The sequence below is a fragment of the Anolis carolinensis genome, chromosome 1 (assembly GCF_035594765.1).
Source record: "Anolis carolinensis isolate JA03-04 chromosome 1, rAnoCar3.1.pri, whole genome shotgun sequence".
Classification (NCBI taxonomy): Eukaryota; Metazoa; Chordata; class Lepidosauria; order Squamata; family Dactyloidae; genus Anolis; species Anolis carolinensis.
The window spans coordinates 265,271,865-265,294,128 of NC_085841.1; the positions used below are offsets into that span (position 1 = coordinate 265,271,865).

At 38.1% G+C, this 22,264-nt stretch overlaps 1 protein-coding gene across 2 annotated transcripts in view; it reads right to left on the reverse strand.

Moving 5' to 3' along the window:
- Positions 1 to 590: 590 nt before the first annotated feature.
- The window catches only part of tollip (toll interacting protein), a 36,503-nt gene continuing 14,829 nt past the window's right edge, over positions 591 to 22,264 (reverse strand). For both annotated transcript variants that reach the window (XM_062967611.1, XM_062967613.1), the window contains exons 2-6: positions 21,846 to 21,995; positions 19,999 to 20,181; positions 13,778 to 13,930; positions 12,371 to 12,461; positions 591 to 3,621 (exon numbers count right to left, since the gene is read on the reverse strand). In XM_062967611.1, coding sequence (XP_062823681.1) covers positions 3,407 to 3,621; positions 12,371 to 12,461; positions 13,778 to 13,930; positions 19,999 to 20,181; positions 21,846 to 21,995 — 792 coding nt within the window. In that variant the 3' untranslated portion in view covers positions 591 to 3,406. The remainder of the gene's footprint in view (positions 3,622 to 12,370; positions 12,462 to 13,777; positions 13,931 to 19,998; positions 20,182 to 21,845; positions 21,996 to 22,264) is intronic.

The window sequence follows — 22,264 nt, forward strand, 5'->3', positions numbered from 1 at the left end:
GAGACAGATTGAACAAGACCTTACAACATAAAAAATTAAAATTTCAATACAGAAAAAAAATCTCAATGTCTTCAAAATTATTACAGCAAAACATGGTCTATATAATATTACAGGTCAGGCAAGGAAAGCAATAATATCAGTAAAGAGAATATTGAGAACGACTAGTATGCACTCAAATGGCAGTAAGGAAGAAGCAAGCAAGCATCTAGCTAAACAAAAATATTTCTGGATTTCACAATTCGCAGGCTTTTGATAGGTTTGAAACTAATACTAATACTAGTACAAACCTCAGCAGCTTCTGGACTGTGGATGGAGGCAATGAAAGAAATACAAATTTGAACATGACATTCTGTTAAATGGAGTGTATGATAAACAATATTAAGAATTGTGCAGTGCACAACATTTAGCTTAACAGGTTAAACTAATGTGTTTCAATTCTGTACATCAGAAATATATGCCCTAGTTTTATTCCCACATATGGTAACTGGATTTAGGTGTCTTTGAAATTTGTGGGGAAAATATTCAAAAATGTTTACAGGACCAAGGTTTACCCAGGCAATTATCAAGAAAAGATATGAATACAACTATAGTCATGCTTGCAATTACCTCTTTTTATTTTAATGACACATATACAATAATCAGAAAAGGCTGAATATTAATTTTACATTGATAGTGTATTGCCATTACGACAAGAAAAAAACATGAATAGTGGAATAATAATAACAGCAAAGTATTTTATCTTAGTAGCTCTCAATAATCTATGATGATTCTTTCAGTTTTAACGTACAAAAACAAAGAACCACTATTAAAGCTTCCAGGGCTTTCTACAAGCTCTGAATTTTTGAGACCTTCAGGAAATTTTAGTTTTACCTTTCCCATTTCTATTTTACATGGAAGTGTATCCTCAACTCTTTTCAGTGGATTGGATCCAACTTAACCTCCTGTGAACATAAGGACTCCTTCCTTTACCAGAAGATTTTTTATCTGTCTGAGCTTCCAAAAAAAATGCTTGAGGAAGTTGATGGTCCAGTCAGAATAGAGGCAAGTGATGCTAGGATCTATTTCAGTAAAAAAAAAAAAATTACATGCTGTGCTTTTCACCAATTGAACATTCTGAGCCAAACAAATGGGATGGTGCTGCCTGGGGAATAAACTCGATATCAGTAAACATGTTCATAAGTCAGCTCCCAAAGAATCATGTACATAATTCAATACCATTTCTAAACTATAAGAAAGCCTTCAAAATCATGCCTGCTGGTTACTTCAGAATAAACTCAAATATTTAGAATTGAGTGTGTAGTGGAGCTCATTTTAATCCACCATGTCATATAATTCTCTAGAAGCCCAATTGCTATTCTAGATTTTTTTTTCATTTCTGATCCACATTACACATCAAGATCTCATTCACATATGTCACAGGAATTGACTGTGCTATGATGTTAACGACAAATGTCTGATATTAATTAACATGTCTATTTTGAAGTACTGTAAGGTATGAAAACGAAAGCAAGCTAATTTTCTAGTGAATATTGATTGGTTCTGGAACAGTTGGTTTTGGACGACGATACTAGATTGCTTTGGACAAAACCTCTGGGTGGTTTTGGCCCTCCAGATGGCTTTGGACTACAATTTTGACCAGCCCTAGCCAGTACAGCCATGGTAATTGTATTCCAACAATAACTGGAGTGCCATATGTTGTGTTCTAGAGTATGTTTTTAAAAATACATTGACATGTACTATTATCTATGAACTTAAAAAGAAACAGGAGGAGGGAGCAGCAGAAAGAACAACTAACACTTGCAAGTCTGCTAACCAAAATAGCATTACATTTTAAGTAACAAATGGTAGAAGGAAAACACACACTTTTTGGTACAATATTTAAAAATTATTTTCTTACCTATATTTTAATTATTAAAAAAATAAATATTTTAACTATAGCTGGCTGTGCCAGGAGTATTTGTGTGGAGATGATAAAAGTAATTTTAGTGGACTAAAATTTTAATAGACTATTTTAAAAACTCTTCAGAGAGAGGAGAAAAAAATAATTAAATATGTAAAAACATGAGCACTTCCTTTCAAAGTAATAAATTCACAGCCAATGCAAAAGTCTGTACTGTGTTCAAACACTCGAGGAAGGACAACGTATGGTTATTAACTATACAAGGTATGTAAAATGTTTGAAACCATCAAAAAGCCAAACTGCACATTATAGGAAAATGTGCATATTAAAGTGCATTACTCTGTTTTCCTCTGCCTAAACATGAATAAAAAGAAACTAATTAAAGAGATACAAAATGTATTACGTCCTACAGTTCTACAGGTGTTATCAATACACAGTGAGTATGTACAACACACATCTTTCAATTGGGATTGTATTTTATGTTTGGTTTGTCTCATTTGGGACAATGAATTGTTTCCTAAGCTAGAACTCTGATGGAAGCAAGTCAATTGTGATGTGAGGAATTACAATAAACCTTCTACTAAAAAGCTGTATAATTTTGCCTCAAGACGAAAAAATGAAGCCAGCTTCTTCTCAAAACATTTTATGATGACTAATAACAAGGAGGCATGAATATTAAATCAGGTTTTCAAGTTTTCCAATGTGTAATACCTCTATTTTCATCTTTCTAAATAGATGACGGACATAGAAGCAAGACCAACAGAGGTATACAAAAGAACAAATTAAGCCACAATCCTGTCCCTCGAGTATATGCTGTTATATCCTGAGAAAAAAGTGACTATAGATTTCAGAGGCAGAGCAACATCCCAGATGATAGTAACTAGCTCTTTCCCCCAAAGAACCAAACAAATATATTGCAATCGTGCCCAATAAACAGGACGAGAAAAAGGAACTTTCACAAGAATGACTGCAAAAGTTAGAAGAAAGCTGGATTGTCTGTCTTTCGAAGTGTTATGAATTGCTGCCCTGTCCAAGGGTTATTAAACAAGCTAAATGGTACTATTTAATATCCTTGTGTTTCACAAAAAGAGGTGTACATTGAGGCAGAAATTACTTATCAGAACAACATGCTATAGAATAGCAGTCTTCCATCAACCTACTACCTATACCTTCCCCTTTCATCTACAAAATGTGTAGTGCTGAAAACTGGATGTATATGCTTGTGTGTGTTACCCAGAAACATAAAAAGGGAGGAGCAGCAAAAAAACTCTAACTCTGCCTCTCACAGAAATCCAGCCAAACATAGAATATTTCATTAAAAGAGCTGAGGTTTCCATAGATCATATGTAAAAACATATGTGCAAATGTCCCAACCACCATCACTATATAAAAAAAACCAAAACTCTCCAGATACTTTCTCAGGACGTTCTTCTACTACCTAAACCCCTGGCTTGGCAAAATCAAAAGTAAAAGGTAACAGTGAATATCGGGAATGGGCAGAAGGGTCTAGGATTCTTCTGCAATTTGAAGCAAGGAATTGATAGCAGCATCCTTGTTCCCTCTCTGAGCTTCTAGTACTGAACGGATTACTTCTCTGCCCATGTTGGGGAACATGTCTTGGATAGATTTTAGATCCTCTTCATTACAGACATGCTGAGGGTTGACAGCAGGAGGTGGAACTGCCACAGGCACCATACCTGGGTTACAAACAGCAGGCATTCCTAGAAAAAATAAGACAGAAAGCTGAAGAAAACTGACAAACATTCAACTTTAACACATGAAAACTAATTATCAGCTCAAAGTATGGAGGCCAGATGCTTCCAGTTGAGAGTGTTATTGTGTTGTAGGCACAGATGCACAAGAAATGGTGTAATCAAAGGAGATGTTTCAGAATATAAAAAGTAGCGGCCAATTGTATCCACATGCAGAATAAACACAGCTGGCAGGTAACATTTCCCCCTCTACTGTAATCCTGCTCTAGTGTCTCCAAATCTGTTCCAGAGGGCTATCTGAGACACATAGAAAATCTCACTGAGAGAATAAAAAGTCCACAAATTCAATAAGGAATGGAACCCCCAATATATTTATAGGACTGCAAAACTCCACACATCTCAGAAAACCAGGTTACTAGGGCCAACAATTTGAAAAAAAAACTTTTAGTTCTGTACGCTGCTGTTGTTTGAATCTACCATGTCCCCCCTAAATATGTAAACTTGCTCCTATAGTTTTCAATCAAGGTAAAGAGCCTAGATTAAAAGCTGGACCATAATATCAATGATCAACTGCTGTAGGAGAAATAAGACATGCAGTGTGTATATAATTGGCTCGATAGACTGGGCTTGATTGCTTAGGCAGAGCGCTTGACCCTTCTACCTTGAAGTACACTGATCCTTTAAGATAGCATAAAGGAAGTTTGTTTAAAAGTAACATAAATACGAAAATAAACATTGTACTTATCCTATGGGTACTTATCCTATGGGAATGTACTGCTTCTTTAGCCCAAGAATGGTGAGAAAGGGAAGAAACTGAATGTAGAGAAAACAGGAGACTTAAATTTCCTTCAGCTTAGTTTGCCAAAGCTAACGGAAAGTGCCGTTAAGTAGCAAATATTCTCATTTCATCCTAAAAAATGTTTCAGGTAATCTAGAATACATAATCAAGAAGAGCAGCTTTCATCAATAGAAAAAAATATTAAAAGTCACCGTTCTCACTATTGAAGAATTAATAAGTATATAAATGATGCCAAAAGGTATTAACAATTTTTACTAATTAATTACTATTGCTGGTAAAAGGCATTAGGGTTTCCTGATACCTTGAAATTAATGACAGTAAAAGTTAAAATGAAAAAAAATATAAAATTCATGATGCTGTTAATTTGCTTTTATCGATTTATGTAGAGCAGGGTTCTCAATTTGTGGCCTATGAATGTACTTTGGGAGTCAAATATGATTGTTCCCTTTAAAACCTTGAAGGTAAAAATTAAAATGTTCATTCTAATTTTATTCTTGTGAATAAAATTAGGAGGAAACAATTTCTAATTCAATAATACGTATACACTGTATTGAAAACATGTCTATGTATTTGTGTGTGTAGGGTTTTTTTTCCTGGGGAAGGAGTTTATAGTTTTCATCAGAATCTCATAGAGGTGCATGACCTTGCAAGAAAGAACAAGTGGTATATACCTTAACTTTCATAACCAAAATTGTATGGTCCATCATAATGATTAAGGGAGGGGGATTAAAGCTTTAAGAATATTAGTTGTAGGAGATGCCCAACTACAATGTTTTAACTAACAATATAGGTGGCAAACCAATTAGCTATAGACTCAGAGTTAGTTCTGCTGAACATTCTGCAAAGTTTCATAAGGCACTCTTCAGATGCTTTGGACTGCAACTTCCATTAGACCCAGCACTAGCACAACCAATTATAGTGGACAATGGGAGTTGTGGGCCAAAATATTTCAGGGTTGCCAGGCTGGAAAGAACTGTGAACCTCTACACACAAGCAGCAGAACTGAGATTCCAGAATTTTACAAACAACTTACAAAAAAAGTAGAAGAGGTACCTTGATGGCAACATCCGATGTTGTAAGAGTTGCTATTTAAAGTGATAAAATTCACATCTCAGCAATAAAGATAAAATTTATTTGACTAATTAAAAATCCTCACATCTCATGTGTGAGAGAAACAACTACAAATAATCCAGCAAACCAATATTGCCAATTAAGGAAAAGCATTATTAAAAAGACATTTTCATCATGGTAGATACTTCAATTATTCATCAAATCATCTACTTGAATAAAACAGGTAAGGACTACTACTGAATAATCAATGCTTATACACAGAATTGTTGGCAGACTGTTGTTTTCTGCTGACAAAGGATGTACTTTAATTTTTTTGAAAGCAGCTTCAAATTTAACAGCATGACTGCAACAACAACATAAACGTAAAACATAAGCAACAGCATTCAATTAAGCATGCCCGTAAAATGGCAAGGTGTTTCATACAGCCAGTGAACACTCTTTATGGAAAAGCAGTGTAAAAGGTATACCAAACAATTTCATTCACAAAGTATTACAGAATTTAAAACTATTCAAGCACAGTCAAGTGCCTTTCTGGTCAAAAACCTTTTTGCCCTGCAATTCCCCCAGAGAAAACAAGTTAGGAATATTTTATCTGCAGAATATCCTCTCATACCACAAACAGGAATAGAAAAATCTAATTCTTGTTACGATCTTGCTATATCCGCTGCTTTTTAAAAAGCATTTTTTTCTGCCTAAACCATGCTATGTAGGACGCTAAAGTAATTACATAACAAGATAAAAATGCTACTACTCTCCTTTCTTCCTTTCTGTCTCATCCAGAAAATATCATAATGCCCATTTTACTGAACTAACACTTTCTCAAGGCACTTCACTGGACATTTTGTACTACGGTTAATAGTGAGGAAGTCACAATACTTTTTTTGATAACACTATGTAACACGATTTTTGTTCCTGGGTTATGAATGTCATTTCATAATTGGTTCTATCATAAATCATGGGAAAATGTATTAAACATACATTTTGCTATAGTTTATCAATGAATATCTCATAATCTCAACTAATACAACATAGTTTGTGGCAGCCACAAAAACAAAGCTTCTGGAGTATAACAACTATTTTCAAAGTAAGTACCACACAATTAAACAGGAAATAACACTTTCAAACCAATAATAATAATTATAATTATAATTATTATTTTATATTTATACCCCGCCCCATCTCACTGAAGACTCAGGGCGGCTTACATGGGGCCAAGCCCAGGTCACAAACAATATAAAAACATAACAATAAAACAATCAATCAACAATAAAACAAGCCATGGGTCAACATACAATAAATATACTATTGATAAAATCCTGGGTCGGCTCTAAAAAAGAACTGGGCCAAAAAAGTGCAAATAGTGTCAGATTCAATCAGGGTGAGGTAGATCCCAGAACTAAGAACAGATTTTTTTTTCAAATTTTGTTCCATAGTGTAATGAGTGTAATCATGTGTTCGACTATAATAAATACTGAAACATTACAAACGAGAATGAAGAAATGGAGCACCAGTAATTTCCTCCCCTTCCCTCTCATTTTTATTACAACATGATACACAGAACTTGCAAATCACCCTGTTGCAAAATCAGAGGACTATGAACTTGATAAGTCCCATGTTACTACAGCTACCCTGAGAAAAGTAACAAGCAAGTTTCCATTTTTAGAAATGAGCAAATTAGCACACCACTGATATAATCTATTATTTTAATAAATCTTGAATTCACCACCTGGATGCAATTTGGATTCCAGTTCAAGTACTGAATGCCTACCAGCAGCTTTACATTTGAAAATAGAGAATTAATAGGAAGATGATGTCAATACATTGTTTCTGGATTTGGAAATTAAGGAGTCAGGCTGTTCCGAGTAAGGCAACATCCTCTTTGACAAAGTAGATTCACAATCTGAGAGTATTGCTCAATTCAAACTTGTTAATAAATGTCCAGGTGACTTCAGCCATGACAAGCTGGCTATGGCTACCCAGGCTGCCTTGGAGTATGGTAAAGTCTCCTTCTTCTATCAGGAGTGTTTTGATTGCATATTCCTGCCTGGTAAAGAGTTTGACTAGCTGGTCCTTGTCACTTCTTTCAACTCTGATTCTGATTTTTTTTACCACAATTTGACACATGCAGCAGAGTCATCTCAATGGTAGCATCCAATCTCTAGAAGTATGTGGAGATTTGGTTACCACCTTGTCGTCATTTACGCACCAGGTAGAAACACATTTATTTGGACAAGCTTCCAGTTAACAGGCAGGTATCACATTTCTTACATCATATATTGTAATTTCTTTATGATCTTATGATTTTAGCAGTATTTGTGTTATACAGTACTGTGTTTTACAGACATTTCTAGCCACCCTGGACTCTGTATGGGAACCAAAGCAAAAACATATTTCTAAGTAATTTTGGGGGGGGGGGGGGGTAATAGCATCTCCAAACTCAACCTGATTTAAAAAAACTACTATCTAATATCACTTATTTCAAAGATTATAGGCACTCTGTATCCTCTAGAGCAGTGGTTCTCAACCTGTGGGTCCCCAGGTGTTTTGGCCTACAACTCCCAGAAATCCCAACCAGTTTACCAGCTGTTAGGATTTCTGGGAGTTGAAGGCCAAAACATCTGGGGACCCACAAGTTGAGAACTACTGCTCTAGAAGTAGATTTCTTTTCAAGGCAGAAACTATTCTGTCATCATCATCCTTTTGTACTGGATGGCAGATTTATTGACACACACAAGTCCTTTACTTAATTCTAAATGCAAAAAGTATGTCATATCTACAACACAAGGGCTAAATAGCTTCTAATCTCAGTTGATTCCACATCTTTTACTTAAAAAGCTATTTTAAAATACACGTATTTCTTATATCTACAAAATTATGAAATGGCAAATGATTAAGAAAAAGAACACTAAATGACAACAGAGAGAACACACAAGTTAATGATGTCGTCTATGGTATAGTGTTGAAGGACTATGTTTAGTATTGTCAGAAACGTTAAAGGAAAAACTCAAAGAGGTTATCCACATACTTTATGAGTAAATGCAAGATTCTGTAATATTTGTGGGTGAGATCTCTTTTTCAAGAAATAGTCTTAAGGTTGTTTTAATGTTGTTTATATATATATACACACACACACACACTTATTCCATCTATCTATCTATATATATATATAAATGTTCTGACCGTTTTCTCCTTAACTTAAACAACAAAACTACTGGAGCAAATAACACCAAATTTGGAAAAAAAGACATAGTCATCTGGTCTGTGTTTTTACATCAAAAAAACCCTAGAAAAATAGTCCAAATTACAGAGAATGAGAAAGAGCCTTTCTCCCCTTAACTGCCAGTTAGAAAGGTAGGCTCTGCTGCCTTTAGCCTGCCCCCCCCCCCCCGCCCGCCCTGCCTTTAGGCCCCGCCCCCTTCATATCCTAGGTACAGGCACTTAAGCCTGATCCACACTGCCTATAAAATACAGATTATCTGATTTGAACTGGATTATATGGCAGTGTAGACTCAAAGCCGTCCCACACAGCTATATTACTCAGAATATAATCCACAGTATCTGCTTAGAACTGGATTATCTTGAGTCCACACTGCCATATAATCCAGTTCAGTGTGGATTTTAAACAGCTGTGTAGAAGGGGCCTCATATAACCCAGTTCTAAGCAAATAATATAAGATTATAAATGTAATGTGTAATAATTACTGTGATATAATAATACAGAACAATATAATCTCTAAAACCAGGACAGTAAATAAAGAGCAACTCTCTGAAAGCAGGGAAATTGGGCATTCCAGAAAGGAAACAATCAGGGCCAGCTAATGTGATGACTCATGGGCCTTGTAGTCCTGTTCCTAGTACTATTGTGGCAGACGAAGAGGAAAACATGGGGTTTTCGCCGGTTCAGCAAGAGCCGGAGTCTCTTCACCTGCAGGATGTTGATGTTTGCCCTCAAGAATTCAGCCAAACAGGCCTTGGGCAGAACTCCCCACCGTTTCCCAGAAAAGAATCTTATTCCAGAGTAAGGGGAGCCAGGGAGGCCCAATGGAGGAGTTTACGCTTAGCTGCCAAACATCAAGCTGATTAGGTCTGCTTCCCTTGGGAAATTCTAAGGAGTCATGCATCTGGACAGAGTTGGGTTTCATTTCCCGTTCTCTAGGGAAAGAGTTCTGTTGGCGGGAAAACGAGACCCAATATAGGTGTTTGGCGCGAGAGATTCTTTGCGGAGTCAATTGATCAGCTTGAGGAGAGAGATCGTGTGTGGACTTCGTAATCCCAGTTCCTTGCTTTCCGGATCTAGCTTCAAGCCTTGCCTTGTCTCACGGTTTTACCACGGACTCTGTTCATGCTTCATGTTCGTCTTGCCTCCAGTCACGGATCTAGTCAAGAATCAAGTTTATTTCCAGCCTTGTTGTCAAGCTTCATTGGACTTTAAAGACTCTGTTATTTCCCCACACTATTGCTTGGCAAAGTGTGTGTTTCGGTCAAGTGGATTAAAACTTTGAACTCTAATATCTTATATTGGACAATACATTTCTGGACTATATTTGACCTCATCTGAAAGGTCTGCTTCTGAACTATATTCTTCACTTGTTTTTATTGATTTTATATATTTCTTTAATAAAGATATTAGATAGAGACTGGCCTCTGTGTAAGGTTATTGGTGCTCTGCAGCCAGGGTCCTGACAGCTAATACCTCCCAAGAAAGGATTCTTCCAGAAAGGAAGCTGAGAAGGGAGAGAAGCAGTGTGTATTACCAAAGTAATTATTATTACTATCATCATCATCATTATTATTATTGTGTTGCTGTGAACCGTGAAAAAGAACACAATTTAGCTACAAGTATTCAAAAACACTAAAATCAGAATGTATAAATCTCTAAAATGTACAATCTCTAAAATCAGAACACTAAATAAAGAACACTCTGAAAATAGGGGAATTCCAGACAGGAAACAGTCAGAGCCAGTTAACACCTGTCAACAAAGTATTCCCATCACCAAAGTCTGGCAAATCCTCTGTTTTCTGAGGGCCACCGCCTTTTCTTTTTTTTTAGTGTGTGCGCTCAAGCACTGCATATGGGTACTTCTTCATCTACACAGACAGTAGAAGCACATAAAATATAGCAATGAACAACACTCTGAAAACAAGTGAATTCCAGACAGGAAACAATCAGGGCCAGCTAACACCTCCCAACAAAAAAATTCCCCAGGGAGGAAGCAGCCAGGCTTTAAAGCTGAAAGGCCATTACATGCTAATCATTTTGGCTAATTGCAGCATTCATACTTGCCTCCAACAGACAAAAAAGGAACAATCAGAAATATTGTATATTAACAATCTTTAGGAAATAATATCCCCTGGTGGCGCAGTGTGTTAAAGCACTGAGCTGCTAAACTTGCAGACTGAAAGGTCGCAGATTTGAATTGGGGGAGCGGAGTGAGCCCCCACTGTTAGCCCCAGCTTCTGCCAACCCAGAAGTTCGAAAACATGCAAATGTGAGTAGATCAATAGGTACTGCTTCGGCTGGAAAGTAACGCCGCTCCATGCAGTCATGCCAGCGGCCACATGACCTTGGAGGGGTCTACAGACAACGCCGGCTCTTCGGCTTAGAATTGGAGATGAGCACCAACCCCTAGTCAGATACGACTGGACTTAATGTCAGGGGAAAACCTTTACCCTTTACCTTAACTACCACCAATTCCTCAATACTTTATTTCCCATACCACCATACTTTGCCACAGCAACGCGTGGCCGGGCACAGCTAGTATCTAAATAAAATAAGGTTAACATTCAAAGTATCTAGAATCTGTGTCTTGTGACATTCACCTGCAGTGATCTATATTGGAATGTACTACAGTGCACACCAATAAAAAGCACAATCATCTCAGTATTCTCAGTGTCAAAAAGGAATTAAAAGACTTAACCAGAGCAAAATATTCAAGGAAAAATGAAAGTGTGGGAAAGGAATATCACATGGAAAACAGATAGAATTTACTCTGGATTAAAAAAATATCCTCCAAGGAATATAGTGAGTAAAACACACACATTCAGACCTTAAGATTCCATGATTTTGCCACATATAACACTATGAATCACTAACTCGTCAACACATCTATTGAGCTACATTACCAATCATATTACAGTTAGGTAATATCCACTTTTCTATGGTATGGATAATGTTTTTCCCAAAATCGTGGACAGGTCTCCTCCATACTGACTCCCTTCCATCTGTATTCCACAGCATCTACGCCTTTTTTTTTACATTCCTCAATTGACTTTTCTTTAGGCTACACTAACTCCCTACAATTTCTTCTACATCCTTGACTTCTTTGTCTTGATTCTGTTTATGCCTTTATTTTTGTTTTTTGCCTTTTCCAGTTGAGAAATATCTTTATCAGTGCTAAGTTTTCTGTTTTCATTCTCAATACAAAAACAGAGATACAGCATAATAATCATAAAAATAACAATGATGATGATGATGTCTATTCAACAAGTATATATGCAATCTCTCTCCTTGAAGATAGTTTTGAGATTTCTCAACAGAATTCCATTTACAGTACCAGTCTGAAAGGGGCTTCTAAACGTGTCCCAAATCATACCAAAGGTTTTAAGTGTAATAAGCATACAGCATTCTGAGTACTGAATACAAAGATTTGTATTTTCTATGCTCTGCTGCTTAGTTTCTCTAGCCATCTGCTTGCGTTATCTAACTATGCAACTGTATTCAACTTTTGCATGTTTTGTTGATATTATTTGACTAAAATGAGAATAATAGTTTGAAGGAACTTCAAGACATCGAGCATCTCAATCTCAGCTAAAATAAATTTATAAATTAGTAGTTTTAAAGAGGTTCTTTTTCGCCACTCATATTAAAAAAGTGAAGGAATAACATACCTGTTATAGGCACATATCCAATTCCTTGCTGATATACTGTGGGCATCAAGACCACGGGCTGGGGCTGCATCATCATGGCAGCTGGAAAGGACTGCACATTAAAAGGTTAACAGAAATGCCTGTTTCAGAAACTATTCTAGGAACAACAAAAAAACCACTAAGAAAAATGTATTTGAAAAAAAAACCCTCTTCAGGATGTGTTAGTCAATGCATAACTAAGCAACACTTTGGCACCAGTCAGTATTACCACCATTTTAAAGGAAATTTAACAGTAAACATCTCTGAATTAATTAACATTTGAAAGGAACTATTATAACCTCTAAATAGACAGCAACATTTCTTCAAATCAAGCTAAGCCTTTTTGACAAACTGTAAAAAAAATAGTGCTGTTCCATTTTCAAATGAAATTTTAAGAAAATAGAAATTTAGATCTTTTACTATACTTTGGCTATGTATAAGATACATTCTGGCAGAGATGCTGTTTTGGAAAATTTTGTTCCAAGAAACTAAAAATACCTTGCACAATTGGAAACATACTTTTGGACTTTACTTTTCCTTTCTTGCATAAATTACAAAGAAAAAGACTTTCTAGATACAAAAAAGGCTCTAATTACGCAACTGGACACTGGATACACGTTTCCTACATATAATAATTTCATGCAATAAGAGAGAAATGCACAAGGCAAGCAATGAAATAAATACATTTCATTGACAAATTCTAGGGAAAAATATTTTAAATGGATGTTTATTCCACAATTCAAAACCCGAAGACAAGTCAGTAAAACACTATATCATCATTAATCGTCTCTCTATTCAAAGGAATCAATTTCTCAAATTCATCTCATTTAATATTTTTGCAATTTTTCCTATTATCTTGGAGGCAACAATTACAAGGAACAAAAAGAATAATAGAAAACATTTGAAAAATTACCCAAAAAGATTATTCCCCCACCCTGGACTTTCCACAGATATATATAAACCTTCCTTGCTTAGTTTCTCCATACCTCACAACCTCTGAGGATGCCTGCCATAGAGGTGGGCGAAACGTCAGGAGAGAATACTTCTAGAACATGGCCATACAGCCCGGAAAACATACAACAACCCCAAGATTATTTTTGAGTGACAAGAAACTTCCATTAGAAGAATCCTGGATTGAAGAGAATCTTCATTCTTCAGGACTACTTCTGTGTAAAATTTGCAAATTTCAATTATGTATGTCTATCTATCACTATAGGATTTTGCTACTTATGCTTTCAATAACTGTTATTTTGTACATATTGATGTTTGCTACCTGATTTTATTTTATTTATAGATCAAATGGCTTTTGAATAGCAGCACAAACAGATCCTCTCTCCCCCATTTCTTCATCAGACGAATCAATTACATTAACATAAATACTTAGCTTACCGCATATGACATAACCAAATTAATCATTCCTTCTTTGTCATCTCCTTGCTTTCCACTCAGGCTATACCATTTATCATCTACTTTCCCTTGTTTCAGTGTTTCAGGAATAGTAATATGAGTCCAAGCAATGCGATCATCCATAGAAAAGGCTCGCTGGAAAACAATATTTAGACAAATATATTTTTAAAGCACAGAAAATATCTTAAAATGACAGAATTATTAATTGTGCCACTTTAAAATTACATTGTCAGGTAACAGTGATATGAAAATCACTGATCAAACTAACGGTAACTGGGAGAAGGAAAGAGTAAATGCAGCAGTGCCATATGCTGATTAACTGTACTGAGAGGCAGAGAAATGAGTTGAAGCTCACAGAAAGAAGATTGTTCCCACTATAGTATATGTAGTTCCTCTGCATTTTGAAAAGGCCCATTAATGTAGAACATAGATTCAAAAATCCCCTTTAATTATAATTTTTAAGACTCATTTATCCAGAAGAATAGCATGTTATGTATTCAAAATGATAGAAGAGCAGATTAATGTAGATTTTACATGTCATAAGGTAGACCAAGAAATAAATTAAGATTAGCATCATTAAACTCACTGCACAATCATCAATCAATCAGCCCACTCATTTAAATGTCTGCAGAATGTTACTCTAACAACTCAATCAGCATGAGTGGAGATCGTTTTTGCTGATATCGAAAGGAAATTAAATCTATCTATTCAAATGGTCAAATAAGAAATCCTCATATTAGAATTTAACTTCAATGCAGACAGTCCCCAAGTTACGAACAAGATAGGTTTTGTAGGTTTGTTTTTTAATTGAATTTGATTGTAAGTCAGAACAGGTACATTTTTTAAGTGTAACTCCGGCCAAAAATATACAGTGGGGGGAAAAAGTATTTAGTCAGATACCAATAGCACAAGTTCTCCCACTTAAAAAGATTAGAGAGGCCTGTAATAGACATCATAGGTAGACCTCAACTATGAGAGACAACATGAGAAAACACATTCAGAAAATCACATTGTCTGATTTTTCACGAATTTATTTGCAAATGTTGGTGGAAAATAAGTATTTGGTCACTAACAAATAAGCAAGATTTCTGGGTCTCACAGACCTGTAACTTCTTCTAGAAGAGGCTCCTCTGTCCTCCACTCATTATCTGTAGTAATGGCACCTATTTGAACTTGTTATCAGTCTAAAAGACACCTGTCCACAACCTCAAGCAGTCACACTCCAAACTCCACTATGGTGAAGACCAAAGAGCTGTCCATGGACACCAGAAACAAAATTGTAGCCCTGTATCAGATTAGGAAGACTGAATCTGCAATAGGCAAGCAGTTTGATGTGAAGAAATCAATGGTGGGAGCAATAATTAGAAAATGGAAGAGAAACAAGACCACTGAGAATCTCTCTCGATCTGGGCCTCCATGCAAGATCTCACTCCGTGGGGTCAAAATGATCACAAGAACGGTGAGCAAAAATCCCAGAACCGCACGGAGGAACCTACTGAATGACTTGCAGCGAACTGGGACCAATGTCACAAACGCTACCATCAGTAACACACTACACCGCCAGGGACTCAGATCCTGCAGTGATAGATGTGTCCCCCTGCTTAAGCCAGTACATGTCCGGGTATGACTGAAGTTTGCAAGACAGCATTCGGATGATCCAGAAGAGTACTGGGAGAATGTCATATGGTCAGATAAAGCCAAAGTAGAACTGTTTGGCAGAAACACAACTTGTCTTGTTTGGAGGAGAAAGAATGCAGAGTTGCATCCAAAGAACACCATACCTACTGTGAAGCCTGGGGGTGGCAATATCATGCTTTGGAGATGTTTCTCTGCAAAGGGACCAGGGCGACTGATCCATATGCATGAAAGAATGAATGGGGCCATGTATTGTGAGATTTGAAGTGCAAACCTCCTTCCATCAGCAAGGGAACTGAAGATAAAACGTGGCTGAGTCTTTCAGCATGACGATCCCAAGCACACCGCCAGGGCAATGAAGGAGTGGCTTCGTATGAAGCATTTCAAGGTCCTGGAGTGTCCTAGCCAGTCCAGAACTCAACCCTATAGAAAACCTTTGGAGGGAGTTGAAAGTCTGTGTTGCCCAGCGACAGCCCCAAAACATCACTGCTCTCAAGGACATCTGCATGGGGGAATGGGCCAACTTATCAAAAACAGTGTGTGCCAACCTTGTGAGGACTTACAGAAAACGTTTGACTTCTGTCATTGCCAATAAAGGATATACTGTATAACAAAGTATTGAGATGAACATGTTATTGACCAAATACTTATTTTCCACCATAATTTGTAAATAAATTCATGAAAAATCAGACAATGTGATTTTCTGAATGTGTTTTCACATGTTGTCTCTCATAGTTGAGGTCTACCTATGATGTCAATGATGTCTCATCTTTTAAAGTACAATTGGTATCTGACTAAATACCCCCCCCCCCCCCACACACACACACACACACTGTATACTGTTTAGCTTTGGATAGCAACACTCTTGTTCAGAAAATTTCACCTCACTTTTTGTCTCTGTGATAACTGGATTTTGAAAAATTTGGTTTGCTGTGGAAACAAGGATTGGTAATAAAGCTTCAATGGGGACCCCTTTCCCTATGATAACTCTTCCAGGAATGAATTTCCCTTCCAAAGGGTAGATTTATTTCGCTTCTTGTTGTCTCACCCCTGTTCTTAACTAAGAGTTGTTTGGAAGTCAAATGTTTGTAACTCAGGAACTACCTGGATCAAAGGAGGGGGAGAAGGAAAAAGTGGTACAAAGGTATGTGATCTTTTTTACAGTTTTTTCTACACCCATCAGCTTGCACTATATCCTAAGAGTTAAAAAAAAACACTACAGCTATTATTGGTGACGCAACTCGCTCTTCCATTTTATTTCTGTACAGTGTTCCCCCGCTATATTTAAACCAGTGATTCCCAAAGTGGGCACTACCACTCCCTGGTGAGCGCTGCAGCGATCCAGGGGGGCGGTGATGGCCACAGGTGCATTTGGGGGTGGGCCAGGTGAGGGGCGGGGCCTCTTCCAAAGTGCCGGAGAAAAGGCTGAGCCCGAGGCGCCTGTTAGGACACAAGGGCCATGCTAGAGAAGAGGGCATGGCTTCTTTCCAAGAGCCCGAGATAGGGCTGAGCCTCTATACCTCTCCTGAGGCGCTTGTTGGGACACAGAGGGTGGAGCTAGGGAAGGGGGCGGGGCCGCCTTCCAAGAGCCTGAGACAGGGCTGAGCCTCTCCTGAGAGGCCTTTTAGGACTACAGGGTGGAGCTAGGGGCGGGGCCTCTTCCAAAGAGCCTGAGACAGGGCTGAGCCTCTCCTGAGAGGCCTTTTAGGACTAAAGGGCGGGGCGAGGGGCGGGGGCATCTCCCCAAGAGCGCGAGACAGGGCTGAGCCTCTATATACCTCCCCTGAGGCGCTTGTTAGAACACAGGGGCGGGGTATAGAGGCCCCGCCCTCTCCTCTAGCCCCACCCCGTGTCCTGGCAGGCGCCACAGGACAGGGATAGAAGCTCAGCCCTGTCTCAGAGCTCCTAACTCCGCCCATCCCAGTCCTGGCCGCCCATTTGTGGCCCAGCCCCCCTCCCCCCTCCCAGCCCTGCATCTTGGACTAGGAGAGAGGCTCAGCCCCTCCCTCTTGAACAGGAGCCACGCCCACCCCTCTAAGCCAAGCCCCCCTTTCCAGAGGGTGCTGAGTAATATTTTTCCTAGAAAGGGGGCGGTAGGCCAAATAAATTTGGGGACCACTGATTTAAACATTATTTTAATTGTTATGTGGCCTTTCTCCCCCTTGCAAGCCCTGGGGAGCTAGTGAACCCTTCCCTACCAGCGCCTGCTGGGCCTTTGCTCCGGGTCCGTCAAGTTGTTCTGGCTGCTTCCCTGCAGCTAGGGAAGAAGGAACGCTGCTCCAGCTGGATAAGTGAACGAGGAAGGGTGGGAGAGTCAGTGAAGGCAGGCGGCGGCAGAAGCAAAAGCCTGGAAGAGGCACCCAGTCCGGCTTCTGCCTCTGCTCTGCTCCTTCTTCCAAGTCCTCCACGTTTCCCAGAGTGGCCCGGCTGGAGCGGATTATATGAAGCCCCTTCTACACAGCTGTATAAAATCCACACTGAACTGGATTATATGGCAGTGTGGACTCAAGATAATCCAGTTCAAAGCTGATACTGTGGATTATCTGCCTTGGCATTCTGGGTTATAGAGCTGTATGGAAGGGTCTTGAGTCTACATTGTCATATAATCCAGTTCTAATCAGATCATCTGTATTTTATAGGCAGTGTGGAAGAGACGTAAGGGTCCTTCCACACAGGCCTTTATCCCAGAATATCAAGGCAGAAAATTCCACATTATCTGAGTGTGGACTCATATAACCCAGTTCAAAGCAGATAATGTGAGATTTTCTGCCTTGATATTCTGGGATAAAGACCTGTGTGGAAGGGCTCTAAGTGAATCCTAGTACCTATCCCCCGGGCACCGTTGTAGCTGAGGGGGGTTGCTATGACATGAAGTGGGCAGGGCCTAAAGGGGCGGGGCCTACCCTTCTGACTGGCAGCCAGGGGAAGACCAGCTCTTCCTCATCCTCCCTCCTCCCTCCCCCAGCTTTTTAATTGGAGAGCTATGTGTTCCTCTGTGTGAGAGGAGGGAGGGAAGCCTCGCCAAGAAAAACAGCTCTGCCAGCTGGCTCTTATCATGGTTTGCAAAGATAATATATGTGTGTTAACTGGAAAATCAAATGCATCAAGCCGACTGGCTAAGTTTGTAAGGACCTGGGAATCGGTTTGCAACTGTCGCTGTTCTGCTACTGGAGAACCAGTTCGAACAGGTTTCTTTGTGTGTCTATGCGAATCTTGGATGAAAAGAAGATGGCTCTGAACTCAGAGATGCCTGACTATTTCCGAGGCCTTGTTTGCTGCTGATCTTCACTGAACAGATTTATGGACTAAGAAAGGAATGTTTATGACTGCTGATTTCTGTAAGCAATCAGAGGGACCATTGTAAATACCATTGTTCTGTTGATCTCTTGGAATCAGTAAAATTCCTGTTATTTGTTCTGTAAAGCTGAGTGGTGCATCATTCTGCAGGGTGACTCTGGGCTTATGGGCACACATAAGAGCTTCCATCTATCAACACAATCCCCACCAGCTCTCTCTACCTGCTCTTCTCCACGTGCCGGGCTCCCCCATCAGCAGTAAGCACAGTTGCCCTTCTCAGGGCAAGTGTGGAAGAGTACAGGGGAAAGAGGAGAGCAAACCATTTGGGCCAAAAAAGGAGGGGTGTGTGAAAAATAGATATAGGTCAATCTGGCTTTTTGGGGGGTTTTTTATGGTCACTCCTTGGAAAATGATTAGTTTTGTGACCAAGTTTAGTGTGATTTAGCCCAGTAGTTTTGTTGTTAACTCGGTCCTAATTATGCACATTACATTTATAGATAGATAGATAGATAGATAGATAGATAGATAAATAGATAGATAGATTATATACCACAGCATAGTAAAATGGTGTCGGTCACAAAGAATGGCAAAATCAAAGGTTGCCTTTTGTATTAAAAATATTTTCAAGCAGTAAATGGCTGAATCTGTTGGTATAGAATCGGTGGAAACAGAATCAGTGTAACCCCTGTACCCATGAAATTGGAACTGTTTCACGTACTAGTGTCCAACCAAACATGCTCTCTCCAGGAATTTCCTAGGTCCATGTTATTCTAGGATAACTTCTGTACGAAATTGTTAATTTCGATAGGATTCTCCATTATTCAGTTTCCTGTTTCCACTGTAAATTTGGCTATGTATCCTGGTTGGACATGGGGGTCATACCGTAGTTTTATTCTTAACCATTGGATAATCTTATGGGTATTGGGGCAATATTATTAAGCTCTGACTTATGTCTTAAAATTTTGTCACTAATCTATTTCCTCTCATTTACAGAGAAAGCTACTAGTTTATTGATAACTGACATATAGCCGTGATTAACTAATGTTAATGCAATACAAATGGTAAATAATGCCGGAAACAAAATGTGAAGTGGCCTTAAACTTGAAACAACAAAAAGTGTGTCATCAAGATGTCAAGTGATTCTGCGAAGAATGATCTAGAAAAGGTTCTTTTCTCTGATAAACAAAACAGTACTTTCATCCAACCCCCCCCCCCCCGCCCCCAGCCCTAATCAGTTGGCAAATCAGTTAAAAGACAGGAATTGCTCAAACCTCATCAAATATTTCAAGATAGAAAGAATCCACTCCAGGCGGAACAGTGCATTGAATAAATTTGTTCCATCGAGGATTTCTGGCTCCATTGTGAGCTGTAGGAGTTTCATAGACAGCATAGCCAAGTCGTATTCTGCAGTATGGATCCATGCGTGTCATACCATAGTTCTTTGCTAATTTTGCCTGAGAAAACACAAACATGTGTGGAAATTAATCAGTTTGATATCACTAGACTGAAATATTGAAATCAGTCACAATTAACATATTAATGGTTATATCAACCAATAAGTATAATATTAAAAATACAGGTAACAAAATAAATCTAGGGCATCTTGTCAATTGATTTACAACCACATCCACCTGTTCACAGCATTCTTGGACACAGTCAAAGTCTATATTTTTCAAAGTATTTTTATTGAAAAGAAAAAAAAACCTAATAGCACAGCAATAATAAAAATTAGGATACAAACACAAACTACTCACCTACATTCTACTGCTACAACACTACATATGAAAAATAAGTGCTACAACAGTACTACAAAATATAAAAAAGTAAAACACACAAGTGCAACTACATACAAACAAAAACAAAACTAACAAACAAAAAGTTGAATCTACAAATCTCACTGTCTGATAGTTTTTATCTCTAATTAATCTATTCTCCTTCAATTATATTACATAATCATAGTTTTGTTTTTAATAACATTCTACTAATTCATAAATCTTCCAATTAATAAATATCCCCATCATTATTATTTATATGGTAAGTAATATCAATCTCTCTTAAAATTGGACAAATAATTTTCTTTTACTAGCCTAGTTAATTTGCCCATTTCAAATATTCACAAATCTCCATCAGTCATTGGGCTTCATCACACTAGAGTTTGGATCTATTTTAAATCCACTTTAAATCCACTTTAGGGAGGGGTCTTTAAACAGCTCTACCAGACAGGTCTTGGGCCTCACCAAACTACAAACCCCAGAATTCTGCAGGAGGCAGAAACCGGATTTAAAGTGGATAAATGCTCTAGTGTGATGAGGCCCATTGTCGTCGTCGTCGTCGTCCTCCTCCTCCTCCTCCTCCTCCTTCTTCTTCCCATGTATTTGATTCTCCTTTTCTTCTCTTCCCCTCTGAAACATGTCAGTCCTGCTTCGCTATCTCTGCCTCAACACATTCAAATGATGTAAAATTAAATCATGAATCTGCAATCTTATGAAATTAACCATCACTTCTCTTTGCAAGTTTATCTGACTAGCCACTTAAGAATCCTGCTAGTAATTCTTGTTTCCCAAAGTATATGTATGCCAAAACAAAAATAAACCTAGACAATATGTCCCAAATTATCTTAATTCCTTTCATTTATTTATTTTTCAATTACAGCGACACATTTAAAACATTACTCCAAAATAACCCAGTCACTACAATATTTAACTTCACAAGAGGTTTTTATTAGACTGATTTCCTGTTTAGGTACAATGTACTATTATGAAGACATCCTTCAAATGTAAGTGTTCAAAGCCAGATGATTAAAAATTTGCTAATGAGGAACACATGTTCATTTGACTCCTGTATAATTACTTGATATGCATATGAGTGACTTCAGGGAAAGATAACACTATATCAAAGTTAAAGAATTCTGACTCTAAGTATTACTTAGTATTGTAAACTGCTTACTTTACCTGGTAACATCAAAACAGTACATATTACTGAGAAACCTGTGGTATTCTTTTAAAGATACTGCCAGCATCTGTGCAGAGTGATCATAACAACATCATCTTCAACACAAAAATCCAGATATTTAAAAATGTGGAAAATTTAAATCTATTCTTCACCAAAAAACAAATACCTGCACTACAGTGATATTCAGTCTCCCAACCGTACTCATTGCTCCACCATACTGTAATTGTTGAGCTGTCTGAGCATCCATTTGAATTTGCTGCTGCTGCTGTGTTGGGGTAATGCGAAGAAAATCCTGAGGAAGTTCACCAATATATACCTAGAGGAAACAAAACAATGTGAGAATTGCTCTGACTCACCTTAAATTTTCCAAACTTCTCTTTAAACGCAGACACACACACACACACACACACACACACTTTAATTTCACTCTTCACTTCAACTACCTTCATATGTCATGCAGTTTCCCCTTGTCAACCTATAATCTACAATTTCATAATACAGTAGAGTCTCACTTATCCAACATAAATGGGCCAGCAGAACGTTGGATAAGCGAATATGTTGGATAATAAGGAGAGCCTATTAAAA